This window comes from Aspergillus costaricaensis, assembly GCF_003184835.1.
Source record: "Aspergillus costaricaensis CBS 115574 unplaced genomic scaffold BO79scaffold_10, whole genome shotgun sequence".
Taxonomy (NCBI): Eukaryota; Fungi; Ascomycota; class Eurotiomycetes; order Eurotiales; family Aspergillaceae; genus Aspergillus; species Aspergillus costaricensis.
In genome coordinates this window covers 688,777-712,994 of record NW_020291810.1, presented here as the reverse complement: position 1 = coordinate 712,994, position 24,218 = coordinate 688,777, and the positions used below count along the sequence as shown (strand labels likewise).

The 24,218-nt window shown below is 47.2% G+C and overlaps 7 protein-coding genes across 7 annotated transcripts; 2 read left to right on the top strand and 5 right to left on the bottom strand.

Annotated features, from left to right (window-relative positions):
- Nucleotides 1-7,120: 7,120 nt before the first annotated feature.
- BO79DRAFT_192294 (putative serine/threonine-protein phosphatase) lies at nt 7,121-9,060 on the bottom strand. The gene is made up of 3 exons (XM_025680886.1): nt 8,320-9,060; nt 7,745-8,235; nt 7,121-7,678 (listed from the first exon to the last, which is right to left on the bottom strand). Exons 1-3 carry the CDS (start codon nt 8,822-8,824, stop codon nt 7,424-7,426), a joined length of 1,251 nt encoding a protein of 416 aa, XP_025541477.1. The 5' UTR covers nt 8,825-9,060; the 3' UTR covers nt 7,121-7,423.
- Nucleotides 9,061-9,720: 660 nt separating this feature from the next.
- BO79DRAFT_262436 (aspartic protease) lies at nt 9,721-11,583 on the bottom strand (the record flags this gene model as incomplete). The annotated part of the gene is made up of 1 exon (XM_025686593.1): nt 9,721-11,583. The coding sequence occupies one exon, from the start codon at nt 11,581-11,583 to the stop codon at nt 9,721-9,723; it is 1,863 nt and encodes a 620-aa protein (XP_025541476.1).
- Nucleotides 11,584-12,516: 933 nt separating this feature from the next.
- Nucleotides 12,517-13,886, top strand: BO79DRAFT_192291 (nucleotide-diphospho-sugar transferase; the record flags this gene model as incomplete). The annotated part of the gene is made up of 5 exons (XM_025680885.1): nt 12,517-13,020; nt 13,070-13,164; nt 13,214-13,579; nt 13,645-13,785; nt 13,845-13,886. Exons 1-5 carry the CDS (start codon nt 12,627-12,629, stop codon nt 13,884-13,886), a joined length of 1,038 nt encoding a protein of 345 aa, XP_025541475.1. The 5' UTR covers nt 12,517-12,626.
- Nucleotides 13,887-14,617: 731 nt separating this feature from the next.
- Nucleotides 14,618-16,748, bottom strand: BO79DRAFT_170540 (tRNA threonylcarbamoyladenosine dehydratase; the record flags this gene model as incomplete). The annotated part of the gene is made up of 3 exons (XM_025679533.1): nt 14,618-16,339; nt 16,412-16,511; nt 16,566-16,748. 3 exons carry the CDS (start codon nt 16,746-16,748, stop codon nt 15,084-15,086), a joined length of 1,539 nt encoding a protein of 512 aa, XP_025541474.1. The 3' UTR covers nt 14,618-15,083.
- Nucleotides 16,749-17,614: 866 nt separating this feature from the next.
- On the bottom strand, nt 17,615-19,156 carry BO79DRAFT_286525 (alphaN-acetylglucosamine transferase). Its single transcript, XM_025688479.1, has 3 exons — nt 18,604-19,156; nt 17,899-18,539; nt 17,615-17,841 (listed from the first exon to the last, which is right to left on the bottom strand). Exons 1-3 carry the CDS (start codon nt 19,082-19,084, stop codon nt 17,731-17,733), a joined length of 1,233 nt encoding a protein of 410 aa, XP_025541473.1. The 5' UTR covers nt 19,085-19,156; the 3' UTR covers nt 17,615-17,730.
- A 474-nt stretch (nt 19,157-19,630) lies between these two features.
- On the top strand, nt 19,631-20,811 carry BO79DRAFT_244459 (thioredoxin family protein). Its single transcript, XM_025685375.1, has 3 exons — nt 19,631-19,830; nt 19,883-19,976; nt 20,036-20,811. Exons 1-3 carry the CDS (start codon nt 19,788-19,790, stop codon nt 20,328-20,330), a joined length of 432 nt encoding a protein of 143 aa, XP_025541472.1. The 5' UTR covers nt 19,631-19,787; the 3' UTR covers nt 20,331-20,811.
- A 223-nt stretch (nt 20,812-21,034) lies between these two features.
- Nucleotides 21,035-24,073, bottom strand: BO79DRAFT_192279 (uncharacterized protein; the record flags this gene model as incomplete). The annotated part of the gene is made up of 1 exon (XM_025680884.1): nt 21,035-24,073. The coding sequence occupies one exon, from the start codon at nt 24,071-24,073 to the stop codon at nt 21,254-21,256; it is 2,820 nt and encodes a 939-aa protein (XP_025541471.1). The 3' UTR covers nt 21,035-21,253.
- Nucleotides 24,074-24,218: the final 145 nt, after the last annotated feature.

Genomic DNA, 24,218 nt, shown 5'->3' with positions numbered 1-24,218 from the left:
CTATTATTATTTATTAATTTTACTGCCGCAGTTCTATCCTATAAATTTACCAGATTATCTCTGTTTATAGTTAAAAAAGAGTATAAACTCTAAATATTATTTAACTAGATTCCTCCGGCAGACTTATTACTATATATTATTACCTGAGACTAAGCCCGTGAGTTTACTTGCTGTATAGAATAAATCTAGATCTTTATATAAGATAGAATCTAGAAGATACAGGGCTAGTAAATATAACAAGCTAACTAGTCTTATTATCCTGTTAATTTTGATATTAATAATAAAGTTTTTATTAATATTTATAATTAAAGATAAGGCTAGCCCTCATAAAAGCTATCAAAAAACTGATATAATTTTATATTTATTATTAATAAGATTAGTAACGCCTACAAGATTTATCTTTCTAAAAATATATATATATACTCTGTCTTCTATTCCAAAAAGCTCTATTTATATAATATATTTAATCTATTATTAGAATAGATCTAAGATACTACTATATTTATTAAAATTAATAATCAGATAAAATAAAAGATTAAGAATATTCTAGCTAGTTATTTATAATATAATTATCTCCAGTATAGAGTTAAATGGCTGGTATCTGATATAACTGATTATACTTAATATTTAATAAGAAATTTTAAGAATATTCTTTTCTATTTTTAAAATTATTATATAAAATATTTTACTTATCTTAGACTCTCTAAGCGCCTCCTGTAATAGTTAGTAATTATAAAGATTAATAAATTTATACTAAACTACAAAGAAGATAATTTATCTCTAGCTGAAAGTAGCCAGATCTAAACAGGGAAATAATATAACAGTAAATAATATTTCTAAATCACATAACTTCTGTTTATTTACTTTATTTACTTATTTTATATAACTTACTTATTTTTATATAATTATATGTTCTCCCTGAACTTCTTTCTTTCTTTCCTCATACTAGAAATTCTTGTTAGATAACATTAAATTTGACTATTTGATTAGCTTCCACAATCTTACTATAGTACTTCATCATATTATTAATTAAGTCTAATAATCAGGTACACTTCTTGATATACTGCTTGAATGTCATGTTATTATTATTAAAGTAGAATATGGTTAGCTCCTGTAGCTTGGATAGAAGATATTAATAGAGATCTTTTTTTTAATAGATTTTAGTAATGCCTGTCTCTATGATAAGGTAGTAGAATATAAATATAAAACTGTAAAACTTATTATTAATTATTATTTTAAGCTCCTGATACTGTCAGCGCGTATTATAAGATTTATTTAGATTAGTATAAATGATTTTTAAATATTTAAGTATGTCGGTCACATCTGTATAAGAATTTAGAATATCAGAATAGAGTCAGGGGATTAAATACTTTTTAGTATTATTTTTATAGTGGCTAATCATGTAAGCTTATTAGATAGTAATTATATTTAAGTAGTCTGTATTAGCTTCCAGCTTTTATTATATTATAAGGAGCCAGTTTTCAAAGCTAATAATCTTACTATTACTGAATAAAGATAAATTAGAAATCTTTATTAATTTCTTAGATTTAGAGGTCTCAGCTACTTGGCTGTTCTGGTTATTAAGCTAGAGAAACTAAACAATATATAAATTATATTTATATATTAATTTATTATAGTTATTATTAAGCTCATTTTACTGGTAGACAGCCTCTTATATCTCTATTTTTACTTCTTTTATAATATAAAGAATCATGTCAAAGATTTTATCAGGATCCTTTATATATAGTTTATAAAATTAGTTATAGATAATATTTTTTCTATTATCAAGCTTTCTTTCTAACAGGATTATCAGATATTATTAAAAGTTTATAGTACTTAGTACTGATTTAATATAACTTTCTTTAGCTATTATAAGTGTTCTTACTGATTATTCTAGTTCAGATCTTAATTAGGTTATTCTGTCTTAGCTGTGTTTAATATTGCTAAGTATATATAAAAGATAATATTAACTGCTGAGCTAGATAGCTGGTAGTATATAATATTAACTTAGAGAATGAAAGATAGAGTGATACTAGAAATTATATGAAAGCTGATTAAATAATTAAATTTAGTATTATTTAACAAGAATTTCTAGCATAAGAAAAGAAAGAAAGAAGCTCAGGGAGAACATGTAATTATATAAAGGTAAGCAAGCCACGCGAGGCAGGCAAACAAAGTAAACAAACAGAAGTCACGTGACCCAGAGATGTCACTCGCCGTCACATCAGTATTGATATTTATATAATAATTAGTATTATATAGTAATATTGTTGGTGCTGGCTACTAATGACTTGGGTGAACCTACTAGGTTCCGCTGCTTAATGTGGTTCTGCCACCAGCGGCCGCCTTGCGAGGAAGGCCAACCTCCCCGCTGATAGTTTAGAGTAACAGGAGAGAATCAATCAATATAATACTATATTTATTCACCATTTCGCGCAGGTAGTACTAAATATCTTGACATTATATATAAACAGAAGATTATCTATAATAAGATCTGTTTAGATTATAGATCAGAGATATTTTTACTTACTAAAGCTGTGATAGAACGGATCGGTGAACTAGTTGATTGCAGCCAAAGACATCAGAATGACGTATCATAGTGGTCATTAAGGTTGTGAGGTCATCGATAGTGGTTCCCGAGCGTCCCGTTCAGTATATAGTAGTGATTCTCATTGATCTATTACTGATCTTAGGGATCAGTCTACTCCGTGGATATAGGCTATCTTGTTGTTATTCTATGAATCTATGGTGTTTTATGGCGGATTTCTTACCTAGTCGACAGGCTTTCTACCCTGACAAGTAGATCCTATCACAAATCTAGATGTCGAGAAGGTATTAGTTATTATTATCATTAATAATAAGTCTATTATTATTAATGATAATTAAGTATATATAATTGTTTTCTTAATTATTAATAAACACCTGCACCTGTATCTATATTCTAGTTATACAGGATACTTGTATATAATACCCTGGGCAAGACTTACACCTCTTTATAGTACTCAGGATTAGTAGCTATCTGTATGATAAAGTCAAGCAAGTCATCCAATAGTGTATAACTATATAGTTTCATATAGATAGATATGTTAGATAAGCTATGCAATCCAATCAGACTTCATACTTATTCTGCCGGCAGTAAACACCAAAAAATAGTTTTTGCCCGATGGCCGCTATTAACCGCCGTAGGCTAGCGTTTTTTGTTCACCTAGTTTAGCTACGGCGGTTTTTTTTTTTTTTTTTTTTTGTTGTCCTGAACTAGATGCTGATCCCGACCTAGACCAGGAACAAGTGAGCTTATTGATTATTGATTGAAATGTATCCTCATGTGAAAATATTAGCATTATTACGTATTATGATATGAGTTAGGCCTATGTCAGGATTCTAAATCTCTCAAGCGTCATAAAAGACTACAAATTAGGGGCGCGCATTGTCAAGAAGGAACTGCATGGCCTCGGGCCACCCTGAATCCACCATTTCCAAAACAGTCTGTCCTGTCTCATCGTGCTGCGTGAGATCAGCTCCGCCTCCCTTCTTAACTAGCAGATGCAACAATGGCAGATCCCGATACTCAATCGCCTGCATGATAGCATTCCAGTGCCGGTAAGTTTTATTGGGGTCAGCACCCTTTTCAAGCAGAAGCTCAATCATGGAAAAGTTACCATTGAGGGTCCGGCGGATTGCTTTCACGAGTGGGAGATGCTCGCCGGGGGCATTTGGATCGGCACCTCCTTCCTCCAGCAGGAACCTCACAATGTCTTCATGTCGCTCTCGCAAGGCCGTAGTGAGTGGGGAGAAGACGCCACCGTTTTTACACTCGACACTGGTACCAGCAGCGAGCAGCAGTTTAATGCTCTCAAGCTGGTTGGCAAGCACGGCCATCTCCATGACGCCCTTGTAAGCAGAGAGATCAGGGACCAGCGGAAGCAGTTTCTGAAGCAGAGCCGGAGACCGCACGGCCATGCATACAGGCCAATCTTGCCCGCGTTGAGCTGGGTTGGCACCATGTGCGAGCAGGTAGCTGAGCATTTCCGACCGGTTCTCACGGATGGCCGTTGTCAGTGCAGTATGACCTTGTGCGTTGCGGGCATTCACGTTCGCACCTCCCTGCTCAACCAGCCACTCCAGGGCCGCAGTGTTGTTGACTTGCACGGCCAGCTCTACGATTCCAGGTGGTTGAAAAAGATCAGCACCAGCCGCAATCAAGACAGGTAGGAAATGGAGTCGGTTGTGGGTGACACATTTCCAAGCGGGATATTCGGATGCCATGACGTTTGGGTCCGCACCGTGCTCCAGCAGCAGTTTCAAGATGTCGGCCCTATTGTCGCGAATGGCAGAGCAGAGGGGCGTGTAGGTACCGTCCTTTTTGGCATTCGGATCGAGTCCAACCTCCAGCAGGGTGCGAACGGCTTCGATATTGTTCATGCTGGTCGCCTGTTCCATGAGACCTGGGGTCTTTCTGATGTCGGCCCCGCTATTTAACAGAAGACGCAAACATGCTGGCCGGGAGATAGCTAGCCATAGGACATGCTCCGGTCCAGGGAGATTCGGATTGGCGCCGTGTTCGAGCAGTGTCGTTACGACGGCAATCTGCTCGGTCTGCACCGCCTCGTTGAGTGCTGTTCTCCCTTGGCAGCCCTTCTTGTTTGGGTCGCTGCCGGCATCTAGTAAGAGAGTGATTAGCTTCGGTGGCGCCTGTTGTTTGATAAGCTCGACAAGCACTGTGCTACCGCTTGGCGTTTCAGTATTTGCATTCCCCCCATGCGCAAGCAGCTGCTGCACCATATTGAGCTTTCCCTTCGCCAGTGCACGACTCAAGGGAGAGTCCTGTCCCGGCTCCGATGCATAGTTGGAATCAGCGCGATACTTCAGTAGCAAGTTCGCCCCGTCGACAAACGACTCATCCACTGCGACAAGCAAGGGCGTCTTTCCCTGCCGGTCGGGTTCGTTTGGGTTTGCACCAAACTGCAGAAGCAGGCGCATGCCCTGAAAATCGTGCTGGTGCACGGCCTCGTTGAGCGGATGAATATGCTCCCCAAGATTGGGCGACACTCCACTGTCCAATAACTGCTCTAGCAACTTGTGGTTCCGTCCCCGGACGGCGGAGGCTAACGCACCGCGCAGTCGCGTCGCACTAGCTCCACTGTTTCGGCTAGGGGTGCGATGGAGCGGGCCAGCTGATGGCTCGTATAGCCGGTGATATGTGAGGGTATCCCCAGATATATTATCGTCGAGAGGCGTGATAATTTCCGTTTGTGGCTCGCGCGAGCTCGTCCGCACAGGATTCCCATTCAGTCGCAGAGGCTGAGGACGGGAGTTAACGGGGGGCAATGAAAGATGGTCCTGGCCATTGTCATTTGCAATGAGGAGGGAGTCAAGCGAAAGCACGGAGGAGAGTATGTCATCGGCATTGGACTGGGGGTTTTCTATCGCAACCGAGAGTTGTACTGGGGACTCTTTGGGGGGCACAGAGGGGACTGACGCGGATGACAACGAAGTGGCCACCTCCTTTGATACCTTTTCTAGAGATTTAGCCTTGTTGATGCCCATTACCGACCGACCTTTGGCCATACGGTCCAGTGCGGCAGCCAGCCCGGCGTAGCCAATGCCCACTGATTCTTCCATGAATGGCTGTTCGCCAAGAGACCAGTGAAAGGCGAGGACGCTGATTTGAAGTGTTTCAGTTGTCTTTTTCAATGACTCGCGAATGCGGTGCAGTTCGAGGCTTGGGCGATTCCATCCGCGTTGAAGCCTGCCCAGGGCGCCACGATGTTCATACTGAATGAGTTTAGTCACGACCTTGTCCAGACTCTGGAAATCGCGATACGCGGCCATGAATTTCTTCGCCACCTCCTCCACGATCACATCGGGCAGAGCGCGACCGGCAGCAGTGGATTCGGTGAGACCCGCATCAATGGCCCATAGAGCACGACAGGTATCTAGGAAAGTCTGTGATAGTTCACGAAAGCCATCCGGTAGGTCGTGCTCAGTGCTGAGATAGTCCAGCATATGCACCGAAATGCGATTGCCTAGCTGAGTGGCCTGAGCCGAGACGGTGAAAACGGCCTTTTGAGCAGCCATTGCGTTTGAAGAAGGCAATCTGGCAAGAAATAAAGAGAAGAACGGGTAAGAGGGGGAGAGGAGGAGCCTCAGACAGGATCGATAGATACTAAAAGAAAAGAAAGAGAAAAGGATTTGGAATCTTTAGAGGGGGTGGGTGAAGGAGGACCAGGAGTCGTCCGCGAGCTAATAACAAAAAAGAGGGCCATGGTAGTGAAGGAACCAACCATGAGGCAGGTGCAGCAGCGATACCTTTCACTAATCCTGCTCAGCTGGGATGATGAATGGATGTAAACTTCGGCGGACTCAAAAGGCTCCCCTGGATGGTGAGAACTAGAGGAGTGGGACCTTCGGCCCAGACCGAGCCGGCTTGAGCCTTCGAGGACAGTAGTTTTGGAGTATTGAGAGGACAGCCTCTTTTGGGTTCCACTTGCCTGCTTTAGGTTCACTCATGTGGAGTCCGACGGCCTCGAGAGGTGTGAAATGACTGGGGGAGACATATCGGGTCGCAATTTCGCAATCTCATAAGCCGGTTTCAATCCTTGGAGGTTTCGAGAGGGAGACTAAGTTCAAAGGCTGACGCAGGAAGGTCAATGGGAAGTTCAGCTGGGCTAGGGTTAGCACGGAGCCAGGAGTCAATCTAGACGGTTTATAGCTAAGTGGTAGGAAAACTACGTACCTAGTAAGTAGATAAGTAGTTCATTTTCCCGAACTGCTTCCCGCCCCACAGGTTCTCGTTCACCCTTACTGTATGTAGCAGTATCATGTACACTAGGTAAAGCAAACCCTCCAGCATCGGTTTGGTGCCTCGGCTTTTTCATAATAAATTGGTTCCGAGCACCGCTTTAGTCCAAGAGGATTATCGCTTGCTATTCGGAGCAGACGAGACAACAGATGCCACTACTTTGCTCTACCTATCATATCAGAACACCAACAAAGTAAGATTGTGCAATCGAAGGGCGGCGAAATGCGGGGCCGGGCCGGGTCAACAAAAAGACCGGCTCGAGCAGGTATAAGGATACGAAGGAAGTTGAACTGAATATAATAAAGTAGTATACTATATCCCGCATAGAGACAGATTTACCTATATAGACAAGCGCACCATCATATTCTCGACAACCGGCCCATGCAGTAAACAAGCCGGAACTCCAACCCCGATGCTCCACATGCAGAAACAAGCGAACAGAAGATGAACCATGAAACAATACACCACCCCTACCAGATTCAATCCAATCTATCAATCAATCAATCCTAGTCCCTTCAAACCAGCAGAGAGATAAAGAGAGAAAGATGCAAACTATGCAAAGTAGTATGCAGCGACGAAATTCTATACATGACAAGACGTAACACAACCAATGTCACTCAATCAGGGTAGGTAGTTGTTACACCTGACCTGGATAATATTCTGCTCTCCAGAAGAGCTAATCACGAAAGCGGTGAGTTTTCCGCCGGCGATACAGCCGGTGTCAATACCCTTTGTGTAGGTGTTGATGTTGAGGGCTGTTTCGGAGTCGTGGCCGTAGATGACGGTGGTGGCTTTGACGGCACCTGCATCTTGGTCGTCGTCTTTGTTCGAGCTTATGGAGCTTGTATAGCCGACGGATTGGTGCTTGTTGAAGAACTATACTGTTATTAGTATCATTGTCTCAAAGCAACATAGTACGGAGAAATTATAAGGGGGACTAACCTTAGTCCACATCATACCATCCCGCTCTAGGCTAGGCATATGGGTGTCCAAATCGATGGTCAACATATTCATCACGCTATACGGGTCTTGATGATTCAGATCCACACCCGGAATCAGTCCCCCATGCACGACCGCAACCTGTCCCATGGTAGGAATCTGTCCCACGTTAAGAATAACTGGGCAGGCGTCTAGCCAGTCTGCTTGTTCGTCTGACAGGACACGCGCGAGATCACGTTCATTCTTGGCCTGCTCTGTAGACTGACCATCGAGGTATTGATCGGAAGAGGTATCAGTTAACGTCTGAGCTTCGATCATATTGTGGCGCATAACAAGGACGCGATCTTCGTTGTTTCCGCGCACACAGGACGCGGAATACTTTCGGGCGAAGTCGACAACGTCAGTGCTGTTGGGGCCCTGGCTAATCATGTTTCCAGTAAAGATGAGGTGATCGTTGGTCGGATCGAAGAGGAGTTCTTCGAGGAGGCGGTCCACTATCAATAATTTTGTATGTCAGCGATCCATGCATGCATTCAAATACCATGGACTGCATCAAGGGGGGTGAAAAGGGGGCATACACTCTGCCATGCATCCCTGCACATCACCCACAACAATCAGCCGTTCCTCCCCCTCAGGCAAAAGCTCCTTATCCAACTTTTTCACCTGCACAACATCATCAAACCCGGGAAAAGCGTTCGTTCCAAACCATCCACCCACTTCCTCCTTCACCTCTGGATCTAGCGCCCGCAACAACGACGCATGCTCCGCTAGCCGCGGAGAGAGGATATACAGCCACCCCAGCAGACACGTTATGACAAGGATCAAGTACACCACGACATAGCGACGGAAGCGCGGCGCAGTGACAATAGACAGGAAGAGTTGGACGAATCGGGAAGGTTCAGAGGGCTGGTCGGGGTTGGCGAGATGGGAGTATTTGGCGTTAGTTTGCCATTCGTTGCGCACGTAATCGATCAAGGGTCTTGTGTAGCGCTTAATGCGACCCGTAGGGTGGGGAGAGAAGCGGCCATCATCAGAGGTGTCGGAGGAGTATTCGAGGCTTTCGGTGTCGTGATAATTATTCATATTGGGAGGCGGACAAGTGTTGTTTTGTCTGATTCCGGAGGACGAGTTTGGGGGGGGGAGAGAGGTTGTTGGTGATGTTGAAGGGAATGCTAAATCAGGAATGAGGCTATGGATAATGGACGAAAAGCAACAGAGAGAAAAGGAAAAAAAAAAAGAAAGAAAGGGAAAGCAGCGACGATCAGAACCGATCGACAACACGGCCTTCGATGTGGAATGGCAAGGGAGGACACAGTCCGGGCCCAGCCGCGTCGGTAAAAGAGAGATAATGAAATGGCCCCAGATGGCGGAATGGAGCGATGGACCCAAGATGTGGAAGGGACAGAGTTCCCGCAGTCTTGTGACGCCTTACTCGAAACATGAGTGTTTCCCTTATTTAGCTAGCCATTTTTTGGTTAGTGCTAGGGTGCCGTCCCTCTTGGCCTGAGCACTACTAGTCCAAACATGGTTTAGGTGTTCTATTCTGGGCAGGCGCGACTCGTCAGGGTCCAAATCGAGCATTTAATGCGCACTATTCTTACTCAGTGTGCAAGGCTGAGCAGATAGATAGCAGTCGGGATAAAATGAATAAAATAGTACTCTGGAGTGGTGTTGCTATATACGTATACCAAGATAACCGCATTTTTGGTTTATCCAACACTATATAAAGTACCACCCGTTCCATATGCTACATGTCGTATATATGGACATACATCATCTTAAGTGTCAAGTGTAAAATTGAAGGATTTTGATTGGACTGGATCGTGATCAGAGGTCTATAGAAATTGTATACTTATTTTACATACAAGTATAATCAGTATGATGATGATAGGGTGTGTAAACCAATGTAACCTGCTTTGAGTCTATCAAGGTATGGCAAAAACACAGTCAGCTATGTACATTACGGAAATCAGGCGCTTTTAGATAACATTGGAAGACCACGAGACGGATGTTTGTGCTGGTAGCTCAAAAGGGCCTTCCGGAGATCTGGACCTTTGATCTAATTCAACCAAAGCACCCTTTTCCGGGCCCAGCTCATAGAAGGGCCCTCTTTCCGAGCCCATCTCATGTCTTTCTTGGCTTTGTAACTCGTTTACTTGGTTCCATATGTTATCGGGTGCCTCCACAGGCATCAACTGATGCGCCGAGGATCCGTGATCTGTGTATTCTGTCGTATGACTTTCGTCTGAAGTGGATGCTTTCTTTTGTTGTCGACGGTGATGGATGTAGATCCCAGAGAGAATAGCAATTAACGACAGCCCGCCAATAGTGCTGCCGACAATTATACCGATCTTGACAGCCACTGAGAAACCTTTCCCGTCAGTAGATGGACCGCTCATTGATGTACTTGTTGTATTTGCGTTCGTCGTATTTGCATTCGAGGTAGAACCTGCAGGTATTGCCTTCCAGGTGCTCTTCCAGGTGGCTTCCCAGCTGTTTGTTGTTGCCGAAATAGTGGAATCATTGTCACCGATTGACACGGTATCGACAATGAAGGAGCCTCCCGGTCCTGGTGCTTGGGCTAGAAACCACTTTCCACCAAGCCAATTGACTCCTATAAAAGCTGCTTGAAGGAAAGCACGTCCTAGAACAGGAGTGCTATTGGTAGCCATGCACGGGAAATATTGCGTTGGTGTCTTCACAAGTGGGGCCTCTAGTGTGAGATTCAGAAGAGCGAAGGGAACTTTAATCGTGATGAAGTCGTTGTTGAGGTTATCCTTGCTGAATTGGAAACCTAGGTAACCTGGCGAAGTTGCAATGGTATCGTACTGTGAGTCGGATGTGTTCCAAAAGTAAAGGCCGTAATCAGGGTGGTATGTCACAGGCAACTCAGCGGCTATTGCATCGCATGAGCTCTGAGGCAGATATATATATGGGTTTGCTGGGTCCACAATGACGCTGAGACCAGAGTCCAGGGAGGAATTACCCTGTGCTAATAACCCTGTTTTGTTCGTGTAATCCCAAGGCGACCCACCCTCTGCTACTCCGATATTCATGTCGAGCAGTTCAATTGGGAAGCTTCCACTTGAAAATGCCTGGGAGGACACCTCGCCCATCACTCTATTCTGATCATAGCCCCCTAAAAGCAGCGATCCAGGAATTCCTAGCGATGCGGAGCCAATATGCATACCGTAAGAATAAGATGGTATGTTTAGTGACCCCTCTTGCTCATAGAAATAGCTGGTGACAAACGTTGTGTTGATCTTGATCACATTTCCAAATGTCTGATTGATAGCTGGGCATCCAAGGGATAAGATCCCCACCTCCAGTGGGTATGCTTGCCCACCAGGATAAGTTTGCCACCCCGAATATATTATGATCATATCAACATCAGGTACGGGTGAGCCGCTGATGGTTATATAGTCTGTTGCTCGTCTTGCTTTTGCGTAAACAGGAGCTGCGTCCGTGAAACCCCAATCCACATCACCCCATGTCCCGTATGGAGGCATCTCTATCGATGTATTATCGAGGCTGGCTGATATGTCGCTGTCAAAGAGGCCAGCTATATTCCCATAACACACGGACGAGAGTGTTTTGTTGTCGCAAATTGAAGATAATAGGATCTTACTTTCCCAACTACCTCCCGGGTACAAAGCCACTTCCGAGGAAGGAACAACGATTTCGGTGTAGTTACTCCCAATTTGCACTGTGACCGCTTGCCAGGGGCCATCGGGCCCAAACTTCTTATTCGACCAGGGCATTACTCGGGGACCTGAGCAAAGAACATATTCGAGGCAGAGGGTCCAAAAGGCAAAAAAGCACCGCTGCTGTCGTCGCCGCATCCCTAAGGAAGAAAATCTGTTAGAAGACCCTGAGCCATGCTAAAAAACAAAGACATGTTTCTGAATGGCCTGACTCGACAGACTTCTCAGGACAGCGAAGTAGCCTACCGATGAATATTGAAGACTCTGGTGTAAACTGACTCAGTAACCAATTTAGTCGCCGCCGCCTCCAGGCTGAGCTGAGGTACCAAACACAGGTGAATAGGTGTTGATGTCGCAAATCTTAGGATGACTGCTAATAGTACTTATGGCATTCTGAAATTGCGCACATCTCAGATGAAAAGGTCAACTTGAGTCGTCAAAAGACGAATACGTGAATTGAGATTCAGGTTGGATAACTGTCAGCCAACTAGATTAAGTACAGGCCCATCTAAGCGCCCCTAATATGCCAGTTGTTATTCATAGCCGCACAAGTCCTTATATTTGGGTTGCATGAGAACCCACTGACCAGTGAACAATGGATGTGCATCTAGGTAGTACTAAGTACTAAGGTAGTGAAGGTGCAGGGACCACTGAGCCGGATGTATGGCATTCATTTGCGCTTAGTTTAATCTTATTACTGAGTCAGGCCGAAGTCGTAGGAGCACTATGCGATTGCTTACTCACATCGTGGATTGATGGTAAAGATGTGAATCGCTCCTACCTCAGCCAGTGTAAGTGTTGACTCTCAGCTGGATGTGCTTGGAGATGATGACAAGGCTGGGAATGAGCAAGGACCCTGAACCCTTAGTAGTTGGCTCCACCCAATGCATGTTAGCGCTGTGCTGGGCACGGGCCATCATTATCTCCAATCAGTAGATAGCTGCGGTGGGTTATAGCGTGCTTCAGATCATGCATGGGCAGCGCTTAGCCGCCCATTCGCAGCCACCCGCCGCTGTCTACCAGCCGAGGGGCTGCCTCGAGGCTGATGGGGTTTAATTTCGATAATTGCACCTTGCAACACTCTTTTATTCTCTTTGGCCTTCAAAAACAATGCACAAAACTCGAAGTAAGATTCTTGGGTAACTTACTCTCCAATTCTTGCCATCAGCTACCACAGAAAAATGTTCACAAGAACTCCGAAAGTCTTCCGCGCCTTTTTCTTAGTTGTGTCTACACTTCTGGGATTTGTGACATTGTTACGACTTCCAAAACATCCGGACGCTACGCGAATTTCCGAGTCTTATCACACCGGACTGTCTAGGGAGCGCATTGACTGGTCCCGCTTTGCATACACTCAATATGCCACAGACAGGTCTTATCTCTGCAATTCAGTCATGATCTTCGAGGCCCTTCACCGTCTCGGTACAAAAGCCGATCTTTTGCTGATGTACCCCTCCAAGTTTTTCGCGTCTGAGAACGATAGTTCAATTGAAGCACGTTTAATTCGTTTTGCAAGAGATAATTATAACGTGAAGCTTCGGCCGATCGAGGTAATCATGAAGGGAGGAGGAGGAGGTAAGTCAATTCTTTGCGCTGCAAGACTAAATACTAACTATGAGCGCAGCACCATGGTCAACGAGCTATACGAAGCTCCTCGCTTTCAATCAAACAGATTACGACAGAGTTCTCAACTTAGACTCTGACGCCACCCTGCTGCAGGTTTGTAGCCCAGTCATGGCGTTTCTCATCGCAACTAACACACACGCAGACGATGGACGAGCTGTTCCTACTCCCACCAGCTCCAGTCGCCATGCCACTGGCCTACTGGTTTTATCCGGAAGAACGAGTATTCACATCCGGGCTTATGCTCATTCAACCATCCACAGATGAATTCAATCGCGTGTTGGAAGAGATATGGGACAATCCTTCTGAAGAATACGACATGGAGATTATGAACAAGTTATACGAAGATAATACTCTCGTTATACCGCACCGCCCTTACATGCTTTTGACGGGAGAATTCCGCGCCAAGAACCATGAGGCCTATCTGGGAAATACATATGAACCGTGGGATGCTGAAAAAGTTCTAAGAACAGCTAAATATCTCCATTTCTCTGACTGGCCAGTTCCCAAGGTACGTTAACAACAAAGATTTGGTACCCTACAGACCCCTTGAGACTCTGCTAAGTCTGGCGCTAGCCATGGGTTGCCGCTACTCAACATGTGATCGAGCAAACCCAGCCTCCTTGCGAGGTCAACCCTGCTACTGGTCAGCGAGATGACTGCCATGTCCGAGAGATCTGGCTAGGGATGTACAAGGAATTTATGACTAGACGACAGGTACTTCCAATTTCTCCTGGCTTCAATTCAATTCTCGCTGAGGATACTAACGTGAACAGAGCGTATGTGGCGTTGCTATACAAGACCAGGATGCTCAATAACAGGTCGATCCTCCTTTGACATCATCTTATGATGGATGTGAAGAACATAACACTGATTTCTGAACGCTGGACGTTCTCGTGTAAAACATGTTTTACTTTTCTTTTCTACCTATTCTCTCTCTCTCTCTCTCCATAAGCCATCAGAGTCAAATTTTGTTCAGCATTCACGTTCGAGCTCTACTTTCGAAAACCTTTTCAGAGATTTGGTTTATTTTCCGCGACTTATTATGATAGGTACAATTGTTATAATCATCTTATAAGTTCTAATTAGATTTAGAATAACACTCTGTCAAACAGTGGTTGTGGTGCCAGTGTTATTAGGACTTATCTGTATATTACTTAGACTTAGAACAGGAATTATCTATGGTAGTTAGTAAGTAGAATATTCTTTAATAAGAACCTGATCATGCTAGAATAAAGGAAAATTATAATACTGGAGGGTGCGGATGATCAGGGGTTATCAGGAAAGTTTAGGTAAGTTATGACTTTGAGCACCTCAGGACGCGCGGTCATATTAATGATTGATTCTTAATATCAGTTTATGCTGTTTTATCGCCCATGGTTCCTCCACGCCTGAATGTTCCTATTATGTGAGAGATAGGATAGGGGATTTTTTACCGCATATATTAGACCTTTACGATATTCTGCAAAGGAGATAATCGGATCGGAAAATTCGGGCAGATGCTTCAGTGGTACATTGATACTGTATTTCTTGTAATTGAACTATTCTAGGCTTTGCTTATATTCAGTCTAGCTGTTATCAACATCTTCTAGCTGCCACTTATATCCAATATCAAACCATCTTGTCCTCCCAGCCAGAACATCCTCCTGCCTTGCTCGAACTTGACTGCCATGTCTGGATATGGTACCAAATTACTCACATCCCAGCCCATCTTGTAGTCTCTACTCCAATTATGCTATCTTCAAAGACCAAACACTCATTGGGCGAGATGAGGCTTTCACCAAAATCTGTAGCTGGGTTTAACGCCTGCAATGCGACCAAGAAAATGTCAGGAGCCGGCTTCCCTCGACCCTGTCACACTCGTGGGTCATCACCTGAGACCCGCCTGTCAGACTGTCAAAAGCCAAGCAGGGCTCGAGGTTTTCAACTTGTAGCTATAACTCTTGGTGCCAGGTGCTAGTGCCATCTGTATCTTGGTCCCTGAAGAAGCGCTACTCGTCAATGTCTCCGCGTCATTAGCGATATTGCTCGTGAAACTCCATCTCCCGTTGGCGCTTCTGCACCATTTCAATCGTCTTGGAATCGTATACGTCCTCCAGCCGTTTACCACCCAGAAGCACTTCCTTTTCATGCCGTACAGCTTCATCCTTAGTCATACACACTAAATCCTTCAACTCAAGCGGCACAAATGTCTGCCCCTGCTTCATCCACTCCGGATCAGGTCCGAATCCTCTCTCAGGCCGCTCCCAGGGAACAAGACTGACTCGACTGGGGAGGCCACTGACCACGCTCTTGCCGCGGAAGATCTCATCGACCAGATATCCGACGTCATCCTTGCTGATGGGAAGGCGAAGCCCGACAAGGCTAGGGCCATGCTCCGCCCGGGCCAAGCGCTCGAGCGTTCCCTGCAAGGCTGCCAAGACACCATCGTACAACTTATCACGACCCTTTCCACCCACGCTGTAGTCCATCGGATAGCCGGAAATGTCGCAAATGACGTGGTTCGCCACAGTGTAGCCAAACACTGCAGGCATTGTTCCCAGCACAGGGAGGATCCGCGCCCGAAAATCGGGCAATACACTCAGTTCACCAACTTCTCCTTTGCTGAATTCTGCCTCGTTGAGTGGAAGCAGAGTGGCTTTACCAGGACCGGGCTTTTCAGTGGAGAAAACAACAGGGATACCGGTATTGACGCCTAACAACTTGAGGCGTCGACGAGTGCTCCGCGACAGCGGATCATCCGTACTAAGTGAGATATCACCAACCGTAACACGGGTAGGGTCTGACTTGCATCCTGCTCCCATTGCCGAAATCACGGGAATGGAGTGCGAGTGGCAGTAATGAAGCAGCTCCACCTTGGACGTAATGTTATCAATGCAGTCAAGTACATAGTCAGGCTTGTGTCCTTTGTCGTTGTCGTCCCAACTCCAAGGCGCAAGAAGTCTGTCGGCGACTGATCCCCCGAATAGTTCGTTCCGGCAGTCAAACTTCACCCACGGTGTGATCTGCTCCAGTCTTTTGCGGATACAATGCACCTTCGGCGTTCCGACGTCGGCCAGCGTCGCGAGAGCATGTCGGTTTAAGGAGGAAAGCGTGACCTGATCAAAATCGATCAGGCGGATTTTGGAAACACCCGAGCGGGCAAGGGATGCCACAGCATGCGACCCGACTCCTCCACATCCGACAACGATTATGTATGACGAGCGGAGCTTCGCGAGGCCTTCATCGGACAGGAAAACACGGTTTCGAGCAAGTTGTTCGAGTATGAGTTCTAGACGGAAATTCAATTAGCCAAATAACATAGCGACAATTGTAGGGGAGTATTCCAAGCAAGAGCCAATACCATCATCGTAGTCTCCTTCCTGCGCTCTCCGAGCGAGGAGCGCACTGCGTTCATCTTCCTTGCTCAGCTGCGCTGCAGCCGCGACACCGTATTCTGTGAGCTTCGCGAAAGTTAGACAGATTTAATATATTATAACGCGAAGAACCTAGGATACCTTTTCAACATGGTGTTGGTCATTGACATCTGGGATGGATGCCTTGAGGCGCTGCACCGCATCCTTTCTTTTGAAAGCCTGGTAGCCAAGTATCGCACCAGCGACCGCAGCTCCCGAAATCACTGCTGTAGCCGCAAGCTGTGTCTGATGAGATCCACTCTGGCGTTGGATCCAGGATGCCATTCTTTCTTATATATCTTATTATACTGTATGCGCGACCTTATCCATATGCGATCCGATTTTGACTGTGGCGATGCTGTCTAAATTGTTGCAGCGATCTATCACAACTCAAACGGTTATTCATGTTGATGAAAAAGAAGACGTAAGAGGGAGCCCAATGAAAATTTTTGACCAGCAATAACTCACCATAAGGAGTTCCCCAAGCAGAGGCAGACGGGGCTGAATTATCAATTACGTATTTCCCATCGCAGTTGAGCTCAAGTGGCACCTCTAATGCGGGTCACGTGTATTACAACACCACGCGTTGTTCCCGCGAAGCAGCACACAACATGTATATAGGGAAGGCGTATCGTAAACGTTCGGGGATAGCCTTGCTTTGCTCAACTCACTTTCATATTACATTTCCCTCAGGTTGGAATAATGGCCATATCTTTTGATATGGATAAGAATTTTATTCATTATATCCCACACCACTAAACGCCAATGATGACATGAGATATCTAACACTTCACTTTGAGATTTCCTACCATTCGTATATGAGGTATCTTGGCTTCCGCTGTAGATTTAGTTGTGTGTAGCTGCGGCAATGATCTTCCTGCGCCCCAGCATGCTTTTTTTTTTTCGGGGATTCAAGTGAGTTTGAGGGATGGCAGCATTTAGGGTCATATTCTTTGCTTTGAGCGACACTTACTTAGCGGACTCGACCAGGTATAAGAATAAAGACTGATACCAATTGAATTGATTCGATTATGACGTGACCGTCATATAAGAAGTACTAGGCGTCAACCGCGATGACAGGTCACAGGGGTTGACGATGCCCAGTGCTACGGCACAAGCAGCGGTCATTGGAGATACTTATTATGTCCATTCACTTATCGTACAATCCATCGACGCCAATGTGCAGTCAAAATTATCCATGTTGTCTATATACAATCTGCGAAACCCGTAACCACATCCGAAACACCATGCCAAATACACACTGAGATCAACTAGCAGGAGGGACTGAAACACCTTCTGGTGCCGCCTCCAGAGGACCCTGGGGTTTCTCCCGAGGCGGCCAGTTTGGCGCCGGATAGCTGAGCAATTTACACACGTCCTGTCGACCACCATTAGCAACGAGAACACACCAACCAGACAGGAGAGATGAACAAACCCTTCGTTTCCGCCGGAAATCATCGTAGAGCTTCTTCCAAATCTCACGATCCTTGCACCCACTCTCATGCATCGTGCCCGGCTTGACCTTACACTTGGGCAGCATATCGGCCAACAATTCCTGCGGCCACATCACCCACGGCTTGGGCAGCGGCCAGTCGGAGAAATGGACCAGCTTCGCTTCCGCTAGTACCTTTTCCGGATCCCATTCTTCATGCTCGTTACCCAGGAACGCCCGGTGGTCGTCTTTGCGAAACTCGCCGGTGACTAGTCCGTACTGTCGGTGCGGCAGAACCAAGGCCGAATCCGCGTACCGTTCGTTCATCAGTTCCATATCGTACCTGACTCGCGAGCTGACGTTCGAGTCGACCTGTCCGTACGAAATGGCCTGAGCCTTATCCATCAACGCATACCACTCTTTGTAGGACGGTTGGAGCACAATCAAGAGAGACGAGAGCTGCTTGATATCGGGCAGTTCCCAGTAGGCGCGGGGCATAGCGACTTGAGAGGGCGGGAGGAAGAACAATTCGTCCATGTTCTGTAGAACGCTGACGTCGGAATCGATGTGAATTACACGTTCGAATTCGGTCTCTCCGAAGGCAAGAAGCTTTGAGATGCTCTTGTCCCAGGACTCGCTTGGTCCTATTCTTCCTGCATTAGCTCCTGACGCCGTTGACAACTCGAACCGTTGTAATGAGTGGCCTACCCGATCCAGCCTTAACCATCTGAACATCAATCGGCACCAACAGCACATTGTATTTCTCCTGGGCCATCGCCAGCAGCTGGCTGTCCCGGTCGCGATCGTCATCTACTAGCACGTCCCAGTTCTCGGGGTAGAAGAGCACCCGCTGCGCTCGGCTGCCAAGCCGTTGCAGAGTATCGAAGACGATAAGCGCATTGCACAGGTATGGGCTCGACGTCGCATACTGGCTGTAGGCGTAGAGCGACCAATCGACTCGGTCGTAATCAATATGAGGAAGGGGCGGAGGCGGAGGTTTCTCTCGACGCAGCAATAGGACAAACAGCACGAAGACGAAGATGGCGAGCCAGGCCCGCGGACTCTTAAGATAGCGGAGCTGGCGCTTGATGATGGACCAGCAGGGCTCTTCGGGAATGTCGAAGAAGTCGGCTTCGGAGGCGTCTGAGCCCCGGCGGTAGGGTAGGACGGGGCCTTTCTTGCCTGCCATGTTGAGTTGAAGTAGATCAATTGAAGGGAAGGGACATCTTTAGATGATGGTTGACGCGTATCCTCCTCGTCGATCACTCCTACTCCGCCATCTTCAGGGAGGCAATCGCCGCCATGATCTGGAGTGATAACTAGTTAGTTGTGCTGGTTGTGCGGGCTTTGTCAGCTATCCTGCGGATAAAAATAACGCCCAATTAGATCCGGTCGGTTCCAGTCCACTTAAGAGAGTACTAAAGTACTGTGCACTCAGGTGCAACGCCGTTGGATCACCAAAAGGTACGTACTACTAGTATTAGTATCATTACAGTCTACCAGTAGTGAAGCTGAAGATTCAGTAACCGCTTCTAGCAAGGTCTCAAATAAATCAGTTCAGGTGTACTCCGTACAAACAGTATCTACTTATCGCATTCACCATGTTATCGGCGCGTGTCTTTCTCCGTTGCCCCGTAGTTTAGTCAGCACATGCGTATTGTTCTCGAAGAACAGAGATAAAAAAGAGAAATAAAGCATAAGCTAACTGCTAGTGTGACGTAGTTGGATTTGCACTGAAATCTTCCTGCTAATTCACTTATCATTCGCTTGGCGTAGCACGACCCTTTTGGCGCAATTTAGCTGGGTACTCGCGACACCCGCCGAGAGATCACTCTGGGGGACTAAACCTCTCCACCCACTTCAGTCCGTCTGCCTGTTTTCCCGTCGCCAGTATGGAGCTTTCCCGCATTATCCTCGCCATCGTCGTCTACTTTGGTAAGCCATACGGACAGTGCCATTCATCTGCCTGCTTACTGACGCCGTACAGTCCTCCGTTTCATCCGTACTCGCTTCTTCGGCAACAACAACAACAACACCACCGGATCCACCATGTCGCACGGAAAGGTTATCGAGGTTGACAAGTGAGTCGTCTTCCTAACTTCCCCTCCGCAGATAGTAAATTGGGCACTGACCGGTCCAGCCCCGTCATCTTCAAGGCGCTCACCTCCAACGGTCCTGTGGTCGTGGACTTCTTCGCAACCTGGTGCGGTCCGTGCAAGGCCGTTGCGCCAGTGGTCGGCAAGCTCAGCGAAACCTACACCAATGTGCGCTTCATCCAGGTCGACGTCGATAAGGTCCGCTCGGTGGCGCAGGAACTGGAGGTGCGCGCTATGCCCACGTTTGTCCTGTACAAGGATGGTCAGCTGCAGGAGAAGCGCGTCGTGGGTGGAAACATGAAGGAGCTGGAGGCAGCCATCAAGGAAATTACGGCATAAGAGGGTAGTAATAAAGGAGGGATAGCCGAGCCCGCAGAAATGGAAAGAGAGAAAGTAAAATACAAGCCCAAGTCCATGTGATGATGGTGGACTCAGTGATGTACCCTTGTCTGTGCATTCAGGACTATCGTGTTCCCTAATAGCGGGAAGATAGCTGCGGACCAACTAGCCACACGCAAAGCCTCCAAACATCCAATATTTGCATCTACCATCTGTTCATTTGCTGTTAAGGCTGCTGTTAAGGCTACAAGGGATCGGAGCCGTCGGCTGGCAGCTAAATAAAAGGCGGAATATCTTCGACAGGACCTGATTGACGCGGAAAGTGACGCGAAATATGACTGCGGGGCACGACGCTAGTATATTTCAATACGATAGAATGTGTAGTTGTATATATAGCCGCAGCGAGGACTGCTCCTATATCCGCTCCAACATGCATAGTTAATTAGTTGATCCATGGATTTACGGCGAAGCTTTTAGGACGAGGGGGTTGACGGCGTTGAGGGTCATATCATTATTGCTTCAGACGGTGAGGCACCGGCATAACTTAGCATCTTACATAGCGGGCTCGAACAAATATAAGGATAAGAGTTGAACTAAATTGGAAGAAAGCCTTTGCCCGCGGGTATCATCGTCAATCAAATCAATCAAGCCAGAAACCAAAAAGAAATCCTCAAACTGAACCTAACCAATCAATCGACTCCTGCCCGGAATTAATCAATCGCTCCCATTTCGCCAACAAAACCTTAGAATCACAATGATACTCTAATTGAAAATGAACAGAGACCACACCATCAACGATCTATGAATGGGGTTAAAAGTAGCAGTTCGTCTTAGAATGAGACGTCGCCAACAATCACTCCGAATTTCACATCACTGTCCGCACATACTGAACGGGCAAAAGTAACCATCATGACCCCGCTCTTTCACAACAGAAAACTCAGCTCGTCCTCGCTGTCATCGTCCGAGCATGGAATGACCCGCTCGACTGGGGGAGGTCGCGTACGAGTGGAGCGTCGAGGGCCTTGCACCTCCGATGGGCTAGGAATCTGTGGTGGTGGTTGTTGTGGTTGTTTTCGTGCCGTTCTGGGGGTGCGATTCAGCGACCTCACCGATACGGGCTGGTTGACGATAACCACCTCGATGAGGGGAGTCAATTTGATAGGGTCCGCGCGGGAGATGCTGGGTGTAGTCGGGCCTGGTTGTAGTCTCGTTTTCTTCAAAGTGCTGTTCTTGGCCTGGGGTAAATCGCGAAGGGCCGTTCGTGCCCGGGTGGCATTCGGTGCAGAATCTGGCTCGAGGGAGCGAGCCGCAGCAAGGCGCTCACGTGTCGCTGGCAAAGCGCCAGACGTGACTGGAGCTGCAGTCATCCTCCTCGAACTTGACCGAAGTCTCTTGGGTGACGGTGGCCTCCAATCATTCGTCCCGCGTCCTCGTTTCCCGCTCATCGATGGCGCAGATGATGTCACGCTGGATGCAGCCTCCTCCGAAAGTTCAGGGCTGGGCGATCTGCTACTGGTTGAGCAGGAGAGCGCCGATGGTCTCCGCTTAGCTGTCGCAGCAAGAGGGCTTGAAGCGCCATCCGCATTACGGGAAGCCAGAGGTTTGGCGACCGGCGTGCTGGATACCCATTCCCCAATGCTTTCTTCCCATCGGTACAGGTGAATCACATCGTTTTGTGGCACATGTGCCAATGCGGCAGATTTGTGGAGATTCCCTTCTTGCTGGGATGAAGCGGCTTGTTCTTGAATTTCGAGAGCCCACGCGTGGTCATCCACATCCAATGTAACCTCCGCCAACGCCATTGCTGTTTCCGCAGCTACCTTAGCGAGGAGCAGAGAAATGCCCTTCATACTCGTCAGCCGCGCAAGCCGCCATACGATAGCTCGAATTTTTCGAGGTGTCCTCGCAGGATCATCTTCGCGCGCATGTCCACAGCATCGAAACAGTTGCTGGACAAACTCTGCTAGCTGTTTGACTGCATCCTGTTGGTGTATCAACGCTAGACAAAGCGACTCTAGATTTTCTGGCGAGATGGCGCCGGACTGGCTAATGACCTCAGGCGTGGAACTTTCAGTGCACTGCAGCGTCCACTCACCCAACAAGACGTATCCCCGACGCAGGGATTGGAAGCTTGGACCCTCCATCTCGCGCCGCGACAGCACCAATCCAACTGCCCGTTGTACCCCAAAAGACAGCGTTCCGACAATATGTCTGACTTTTGTGCCTGTTATCTTGTCATTGGCACCGGAGGCTTGCGTCCGTGCCATATACATGCCGCACAGTGCGGTAACTAGACTCGCTGAAAGATTGCTGAGTGCATCTTGGATGGGAACAGGACACGGAGATTGATCTTTAGGCACGCTTGTAGGATTCGTTACCGATGCGCGGGTGTCCTTAAGACGTACAGAACGAGGTACCTTTCTCCCCTTGTTCCGAGCTACCAGCGAATCCGTGCCGGGATATATACCAGCAGATGAAAGGATGATAGCCTCGATAGTCCGGGTCGCAGCAGCTGAATCTCCGTCGCCAATTGATAGTGACCGAATAGCCCCATCCACGCACTTTTTCCATCTTGTAGTGACCATCCACTCTGGCGGAAGAGCCCTACGAGACAGGAGCTTTGTCATCTCATCAAAAACAAAGGATCTTCGTTCGGGGGCCTTCGAGTAGTAACTGCGCAATATGTAGATAGGGTTATCGCAGTGGCCCACGGGTTTCGAAGGATCAAAAGCTGTTGGGTAGTCGTGAGTCTTGATGGTCGTAAGATATTGTGACATAAGTGTTTCGAAGGCATCCAACTCCCCGTGCTCAAGACATTCCCCTAGCAGGCGACAGACCGCCAAACTGGGTATCCATTCTCTCATCATCATCTCAGAGATCAGGTGGATGCCTTGCGCACGCACAGCTTCACGGAGCGGCTGCCACCCACCGCCGCCAGGAGCATATTGAGCTTCGAGTTCAGTAAAGTATGCATCACACATGTCAACGTCCTCATCCGGCTCCACCTGATCCTGCAGGCGCTGCTCCTCGGCGATGAACCCCGGCAGCCGTCGCGCAGCCGTAGATAGTAACGATCGGGCCCCGCGATTTTCCTCGTCATGCTTGTGTATTGTCGGAGCAGGTCTAGTATTCTCCAAAAACTTGATAAGCATGCGATCCAAGAATCGCGCAATATCCACCAAGCCCGGGTCTCCAGAAAGATCCAAAACTTCCTTCCATGAGCCCTGGTATGCCGGAAAACTGGGATTATTGGTCCGCGACTGCCTGTTGGCCCCGACAGCGCTCAAGGGTGGTCCCGAATTCCGAAAAAGCCGTTTGCGAATAGACAAGGTCGCCTCCGTGGGTCCTGGTATAGTTCCTGTGATCAATGGGGTAGCGATTTCGATAGCGCCAGGCAGCGTCCTCTGCACTTCCGGGCTCTTGATCAACAGTCGACTACGTCTCCGTGCGCCATTCCTCTGTCCGCGATTCGAGTAATTATGCCTGGGCCGGCGATTTCCCCGGTTTCCTGGGATCCATGCTGGATCGTCGGGTTCCTCGTCTGAAAGATTGCAGCCTGGTTCGTTACCGGTTCTCTTGTTGTTTAGCGGGGCTCGCGAACGGTGGGAATCGGGCTTGACTTTCGATTTCGTGTCTGCTATGCTGTTGCGAATCTCGTAGTGTTTCTGGAGTCGGTGGTGGATGGATTTCAAGGGGCGCAACATGCGATTCGCCCATTTCGCGGTCGGCCGGATATCCTCCATGTTGCGCCAATTGCGTCGCGGATTGGCGTTGGTACTCGCAGGACGTCCCACGCCCGTAATGGGGAGGGATTCCAAAGAAAGCGCTTCAGAATTGGGCTTGTCGTGGTTATTGATGTCTCATGAATGATCGATGTCATCGGGAGTC

What these genes read in the sequence shown, in the direction of transcription:
- BO79DRAFT_244459 (XM_025685375.1), top strand. Translation starts at nt 19,788, where the DNA reads ATGGAGCTTTCCCGCATTATCCTCGCCATCGTCGTCTACTTTG. An exon ending in CGCCATCGTCGTCTACTTTG is followed by an intron (nt 19,831 to 19,882) that starts GTAAGCCATACG and finishes GACGCCGTACAG; the next exon opens with TCCTCCGTTTCATCCGTACT. An exon ending in AAGGTTATCGAGGTTGACAA is followed by an intron (nt 19,977 to 20,035) that starts GTGAGTCGTCTT and finishes TGACCGGTCCAG; the next exon opens with CCCCGTCATCTTCAAGGCGC.
- BO79DRAFT_192294 (XM_025680886.1), bottom strand. Translation starts at nt 8,824, where the DNA reads ATGAATAATTATCACGACACCGAAAGCCTCGAATACTCCTCCGACACC. An exon ending in GCAGGGATGCATGGCAGAGT is followed by an intron (nt 8,236 to 8,319) that starts GTATGCCCCCTT and finishes AATTATTGATAG; the next exon opens with TGGACCGCCTCCTCGAAGAA. An exon ending in ATGGTATGATGTGGACTAAG is followed by an intron (nt 7,679 to 7,744) that starts GTTAGTCCCCCT and finishes ATAACAGTATAG; the next exon opens with TTCTTCAACAAGCACCAATC.
- BO79DRAFT_286525 (XM_025688479.1), bottom strand. Translation starts at nt 19,084, where the DNA reads ATGGCAGGCAAGAAAGGCCCCGTCCTACCCTACCGCCGGGGCTCAGAC. An exon ending in GATGGTTAAGGCTGGATCGG is followed by an intron (nt 18,540 to 18,603) that starts GTAGGCCACTCA and finishes CAGGAAGAATAG; the next exon opens with GACCAAGCGAGTCCTGGGAC. An exon ending in ATTTCCGGCGGAAACGAAGG is followed by an intron (nt 17,842 to 17,898) that starts GTTTGTTCATCT and finishes GGTGGTCGACAG; the next exon opens with GACGTGTGTAAATTGCTCAG.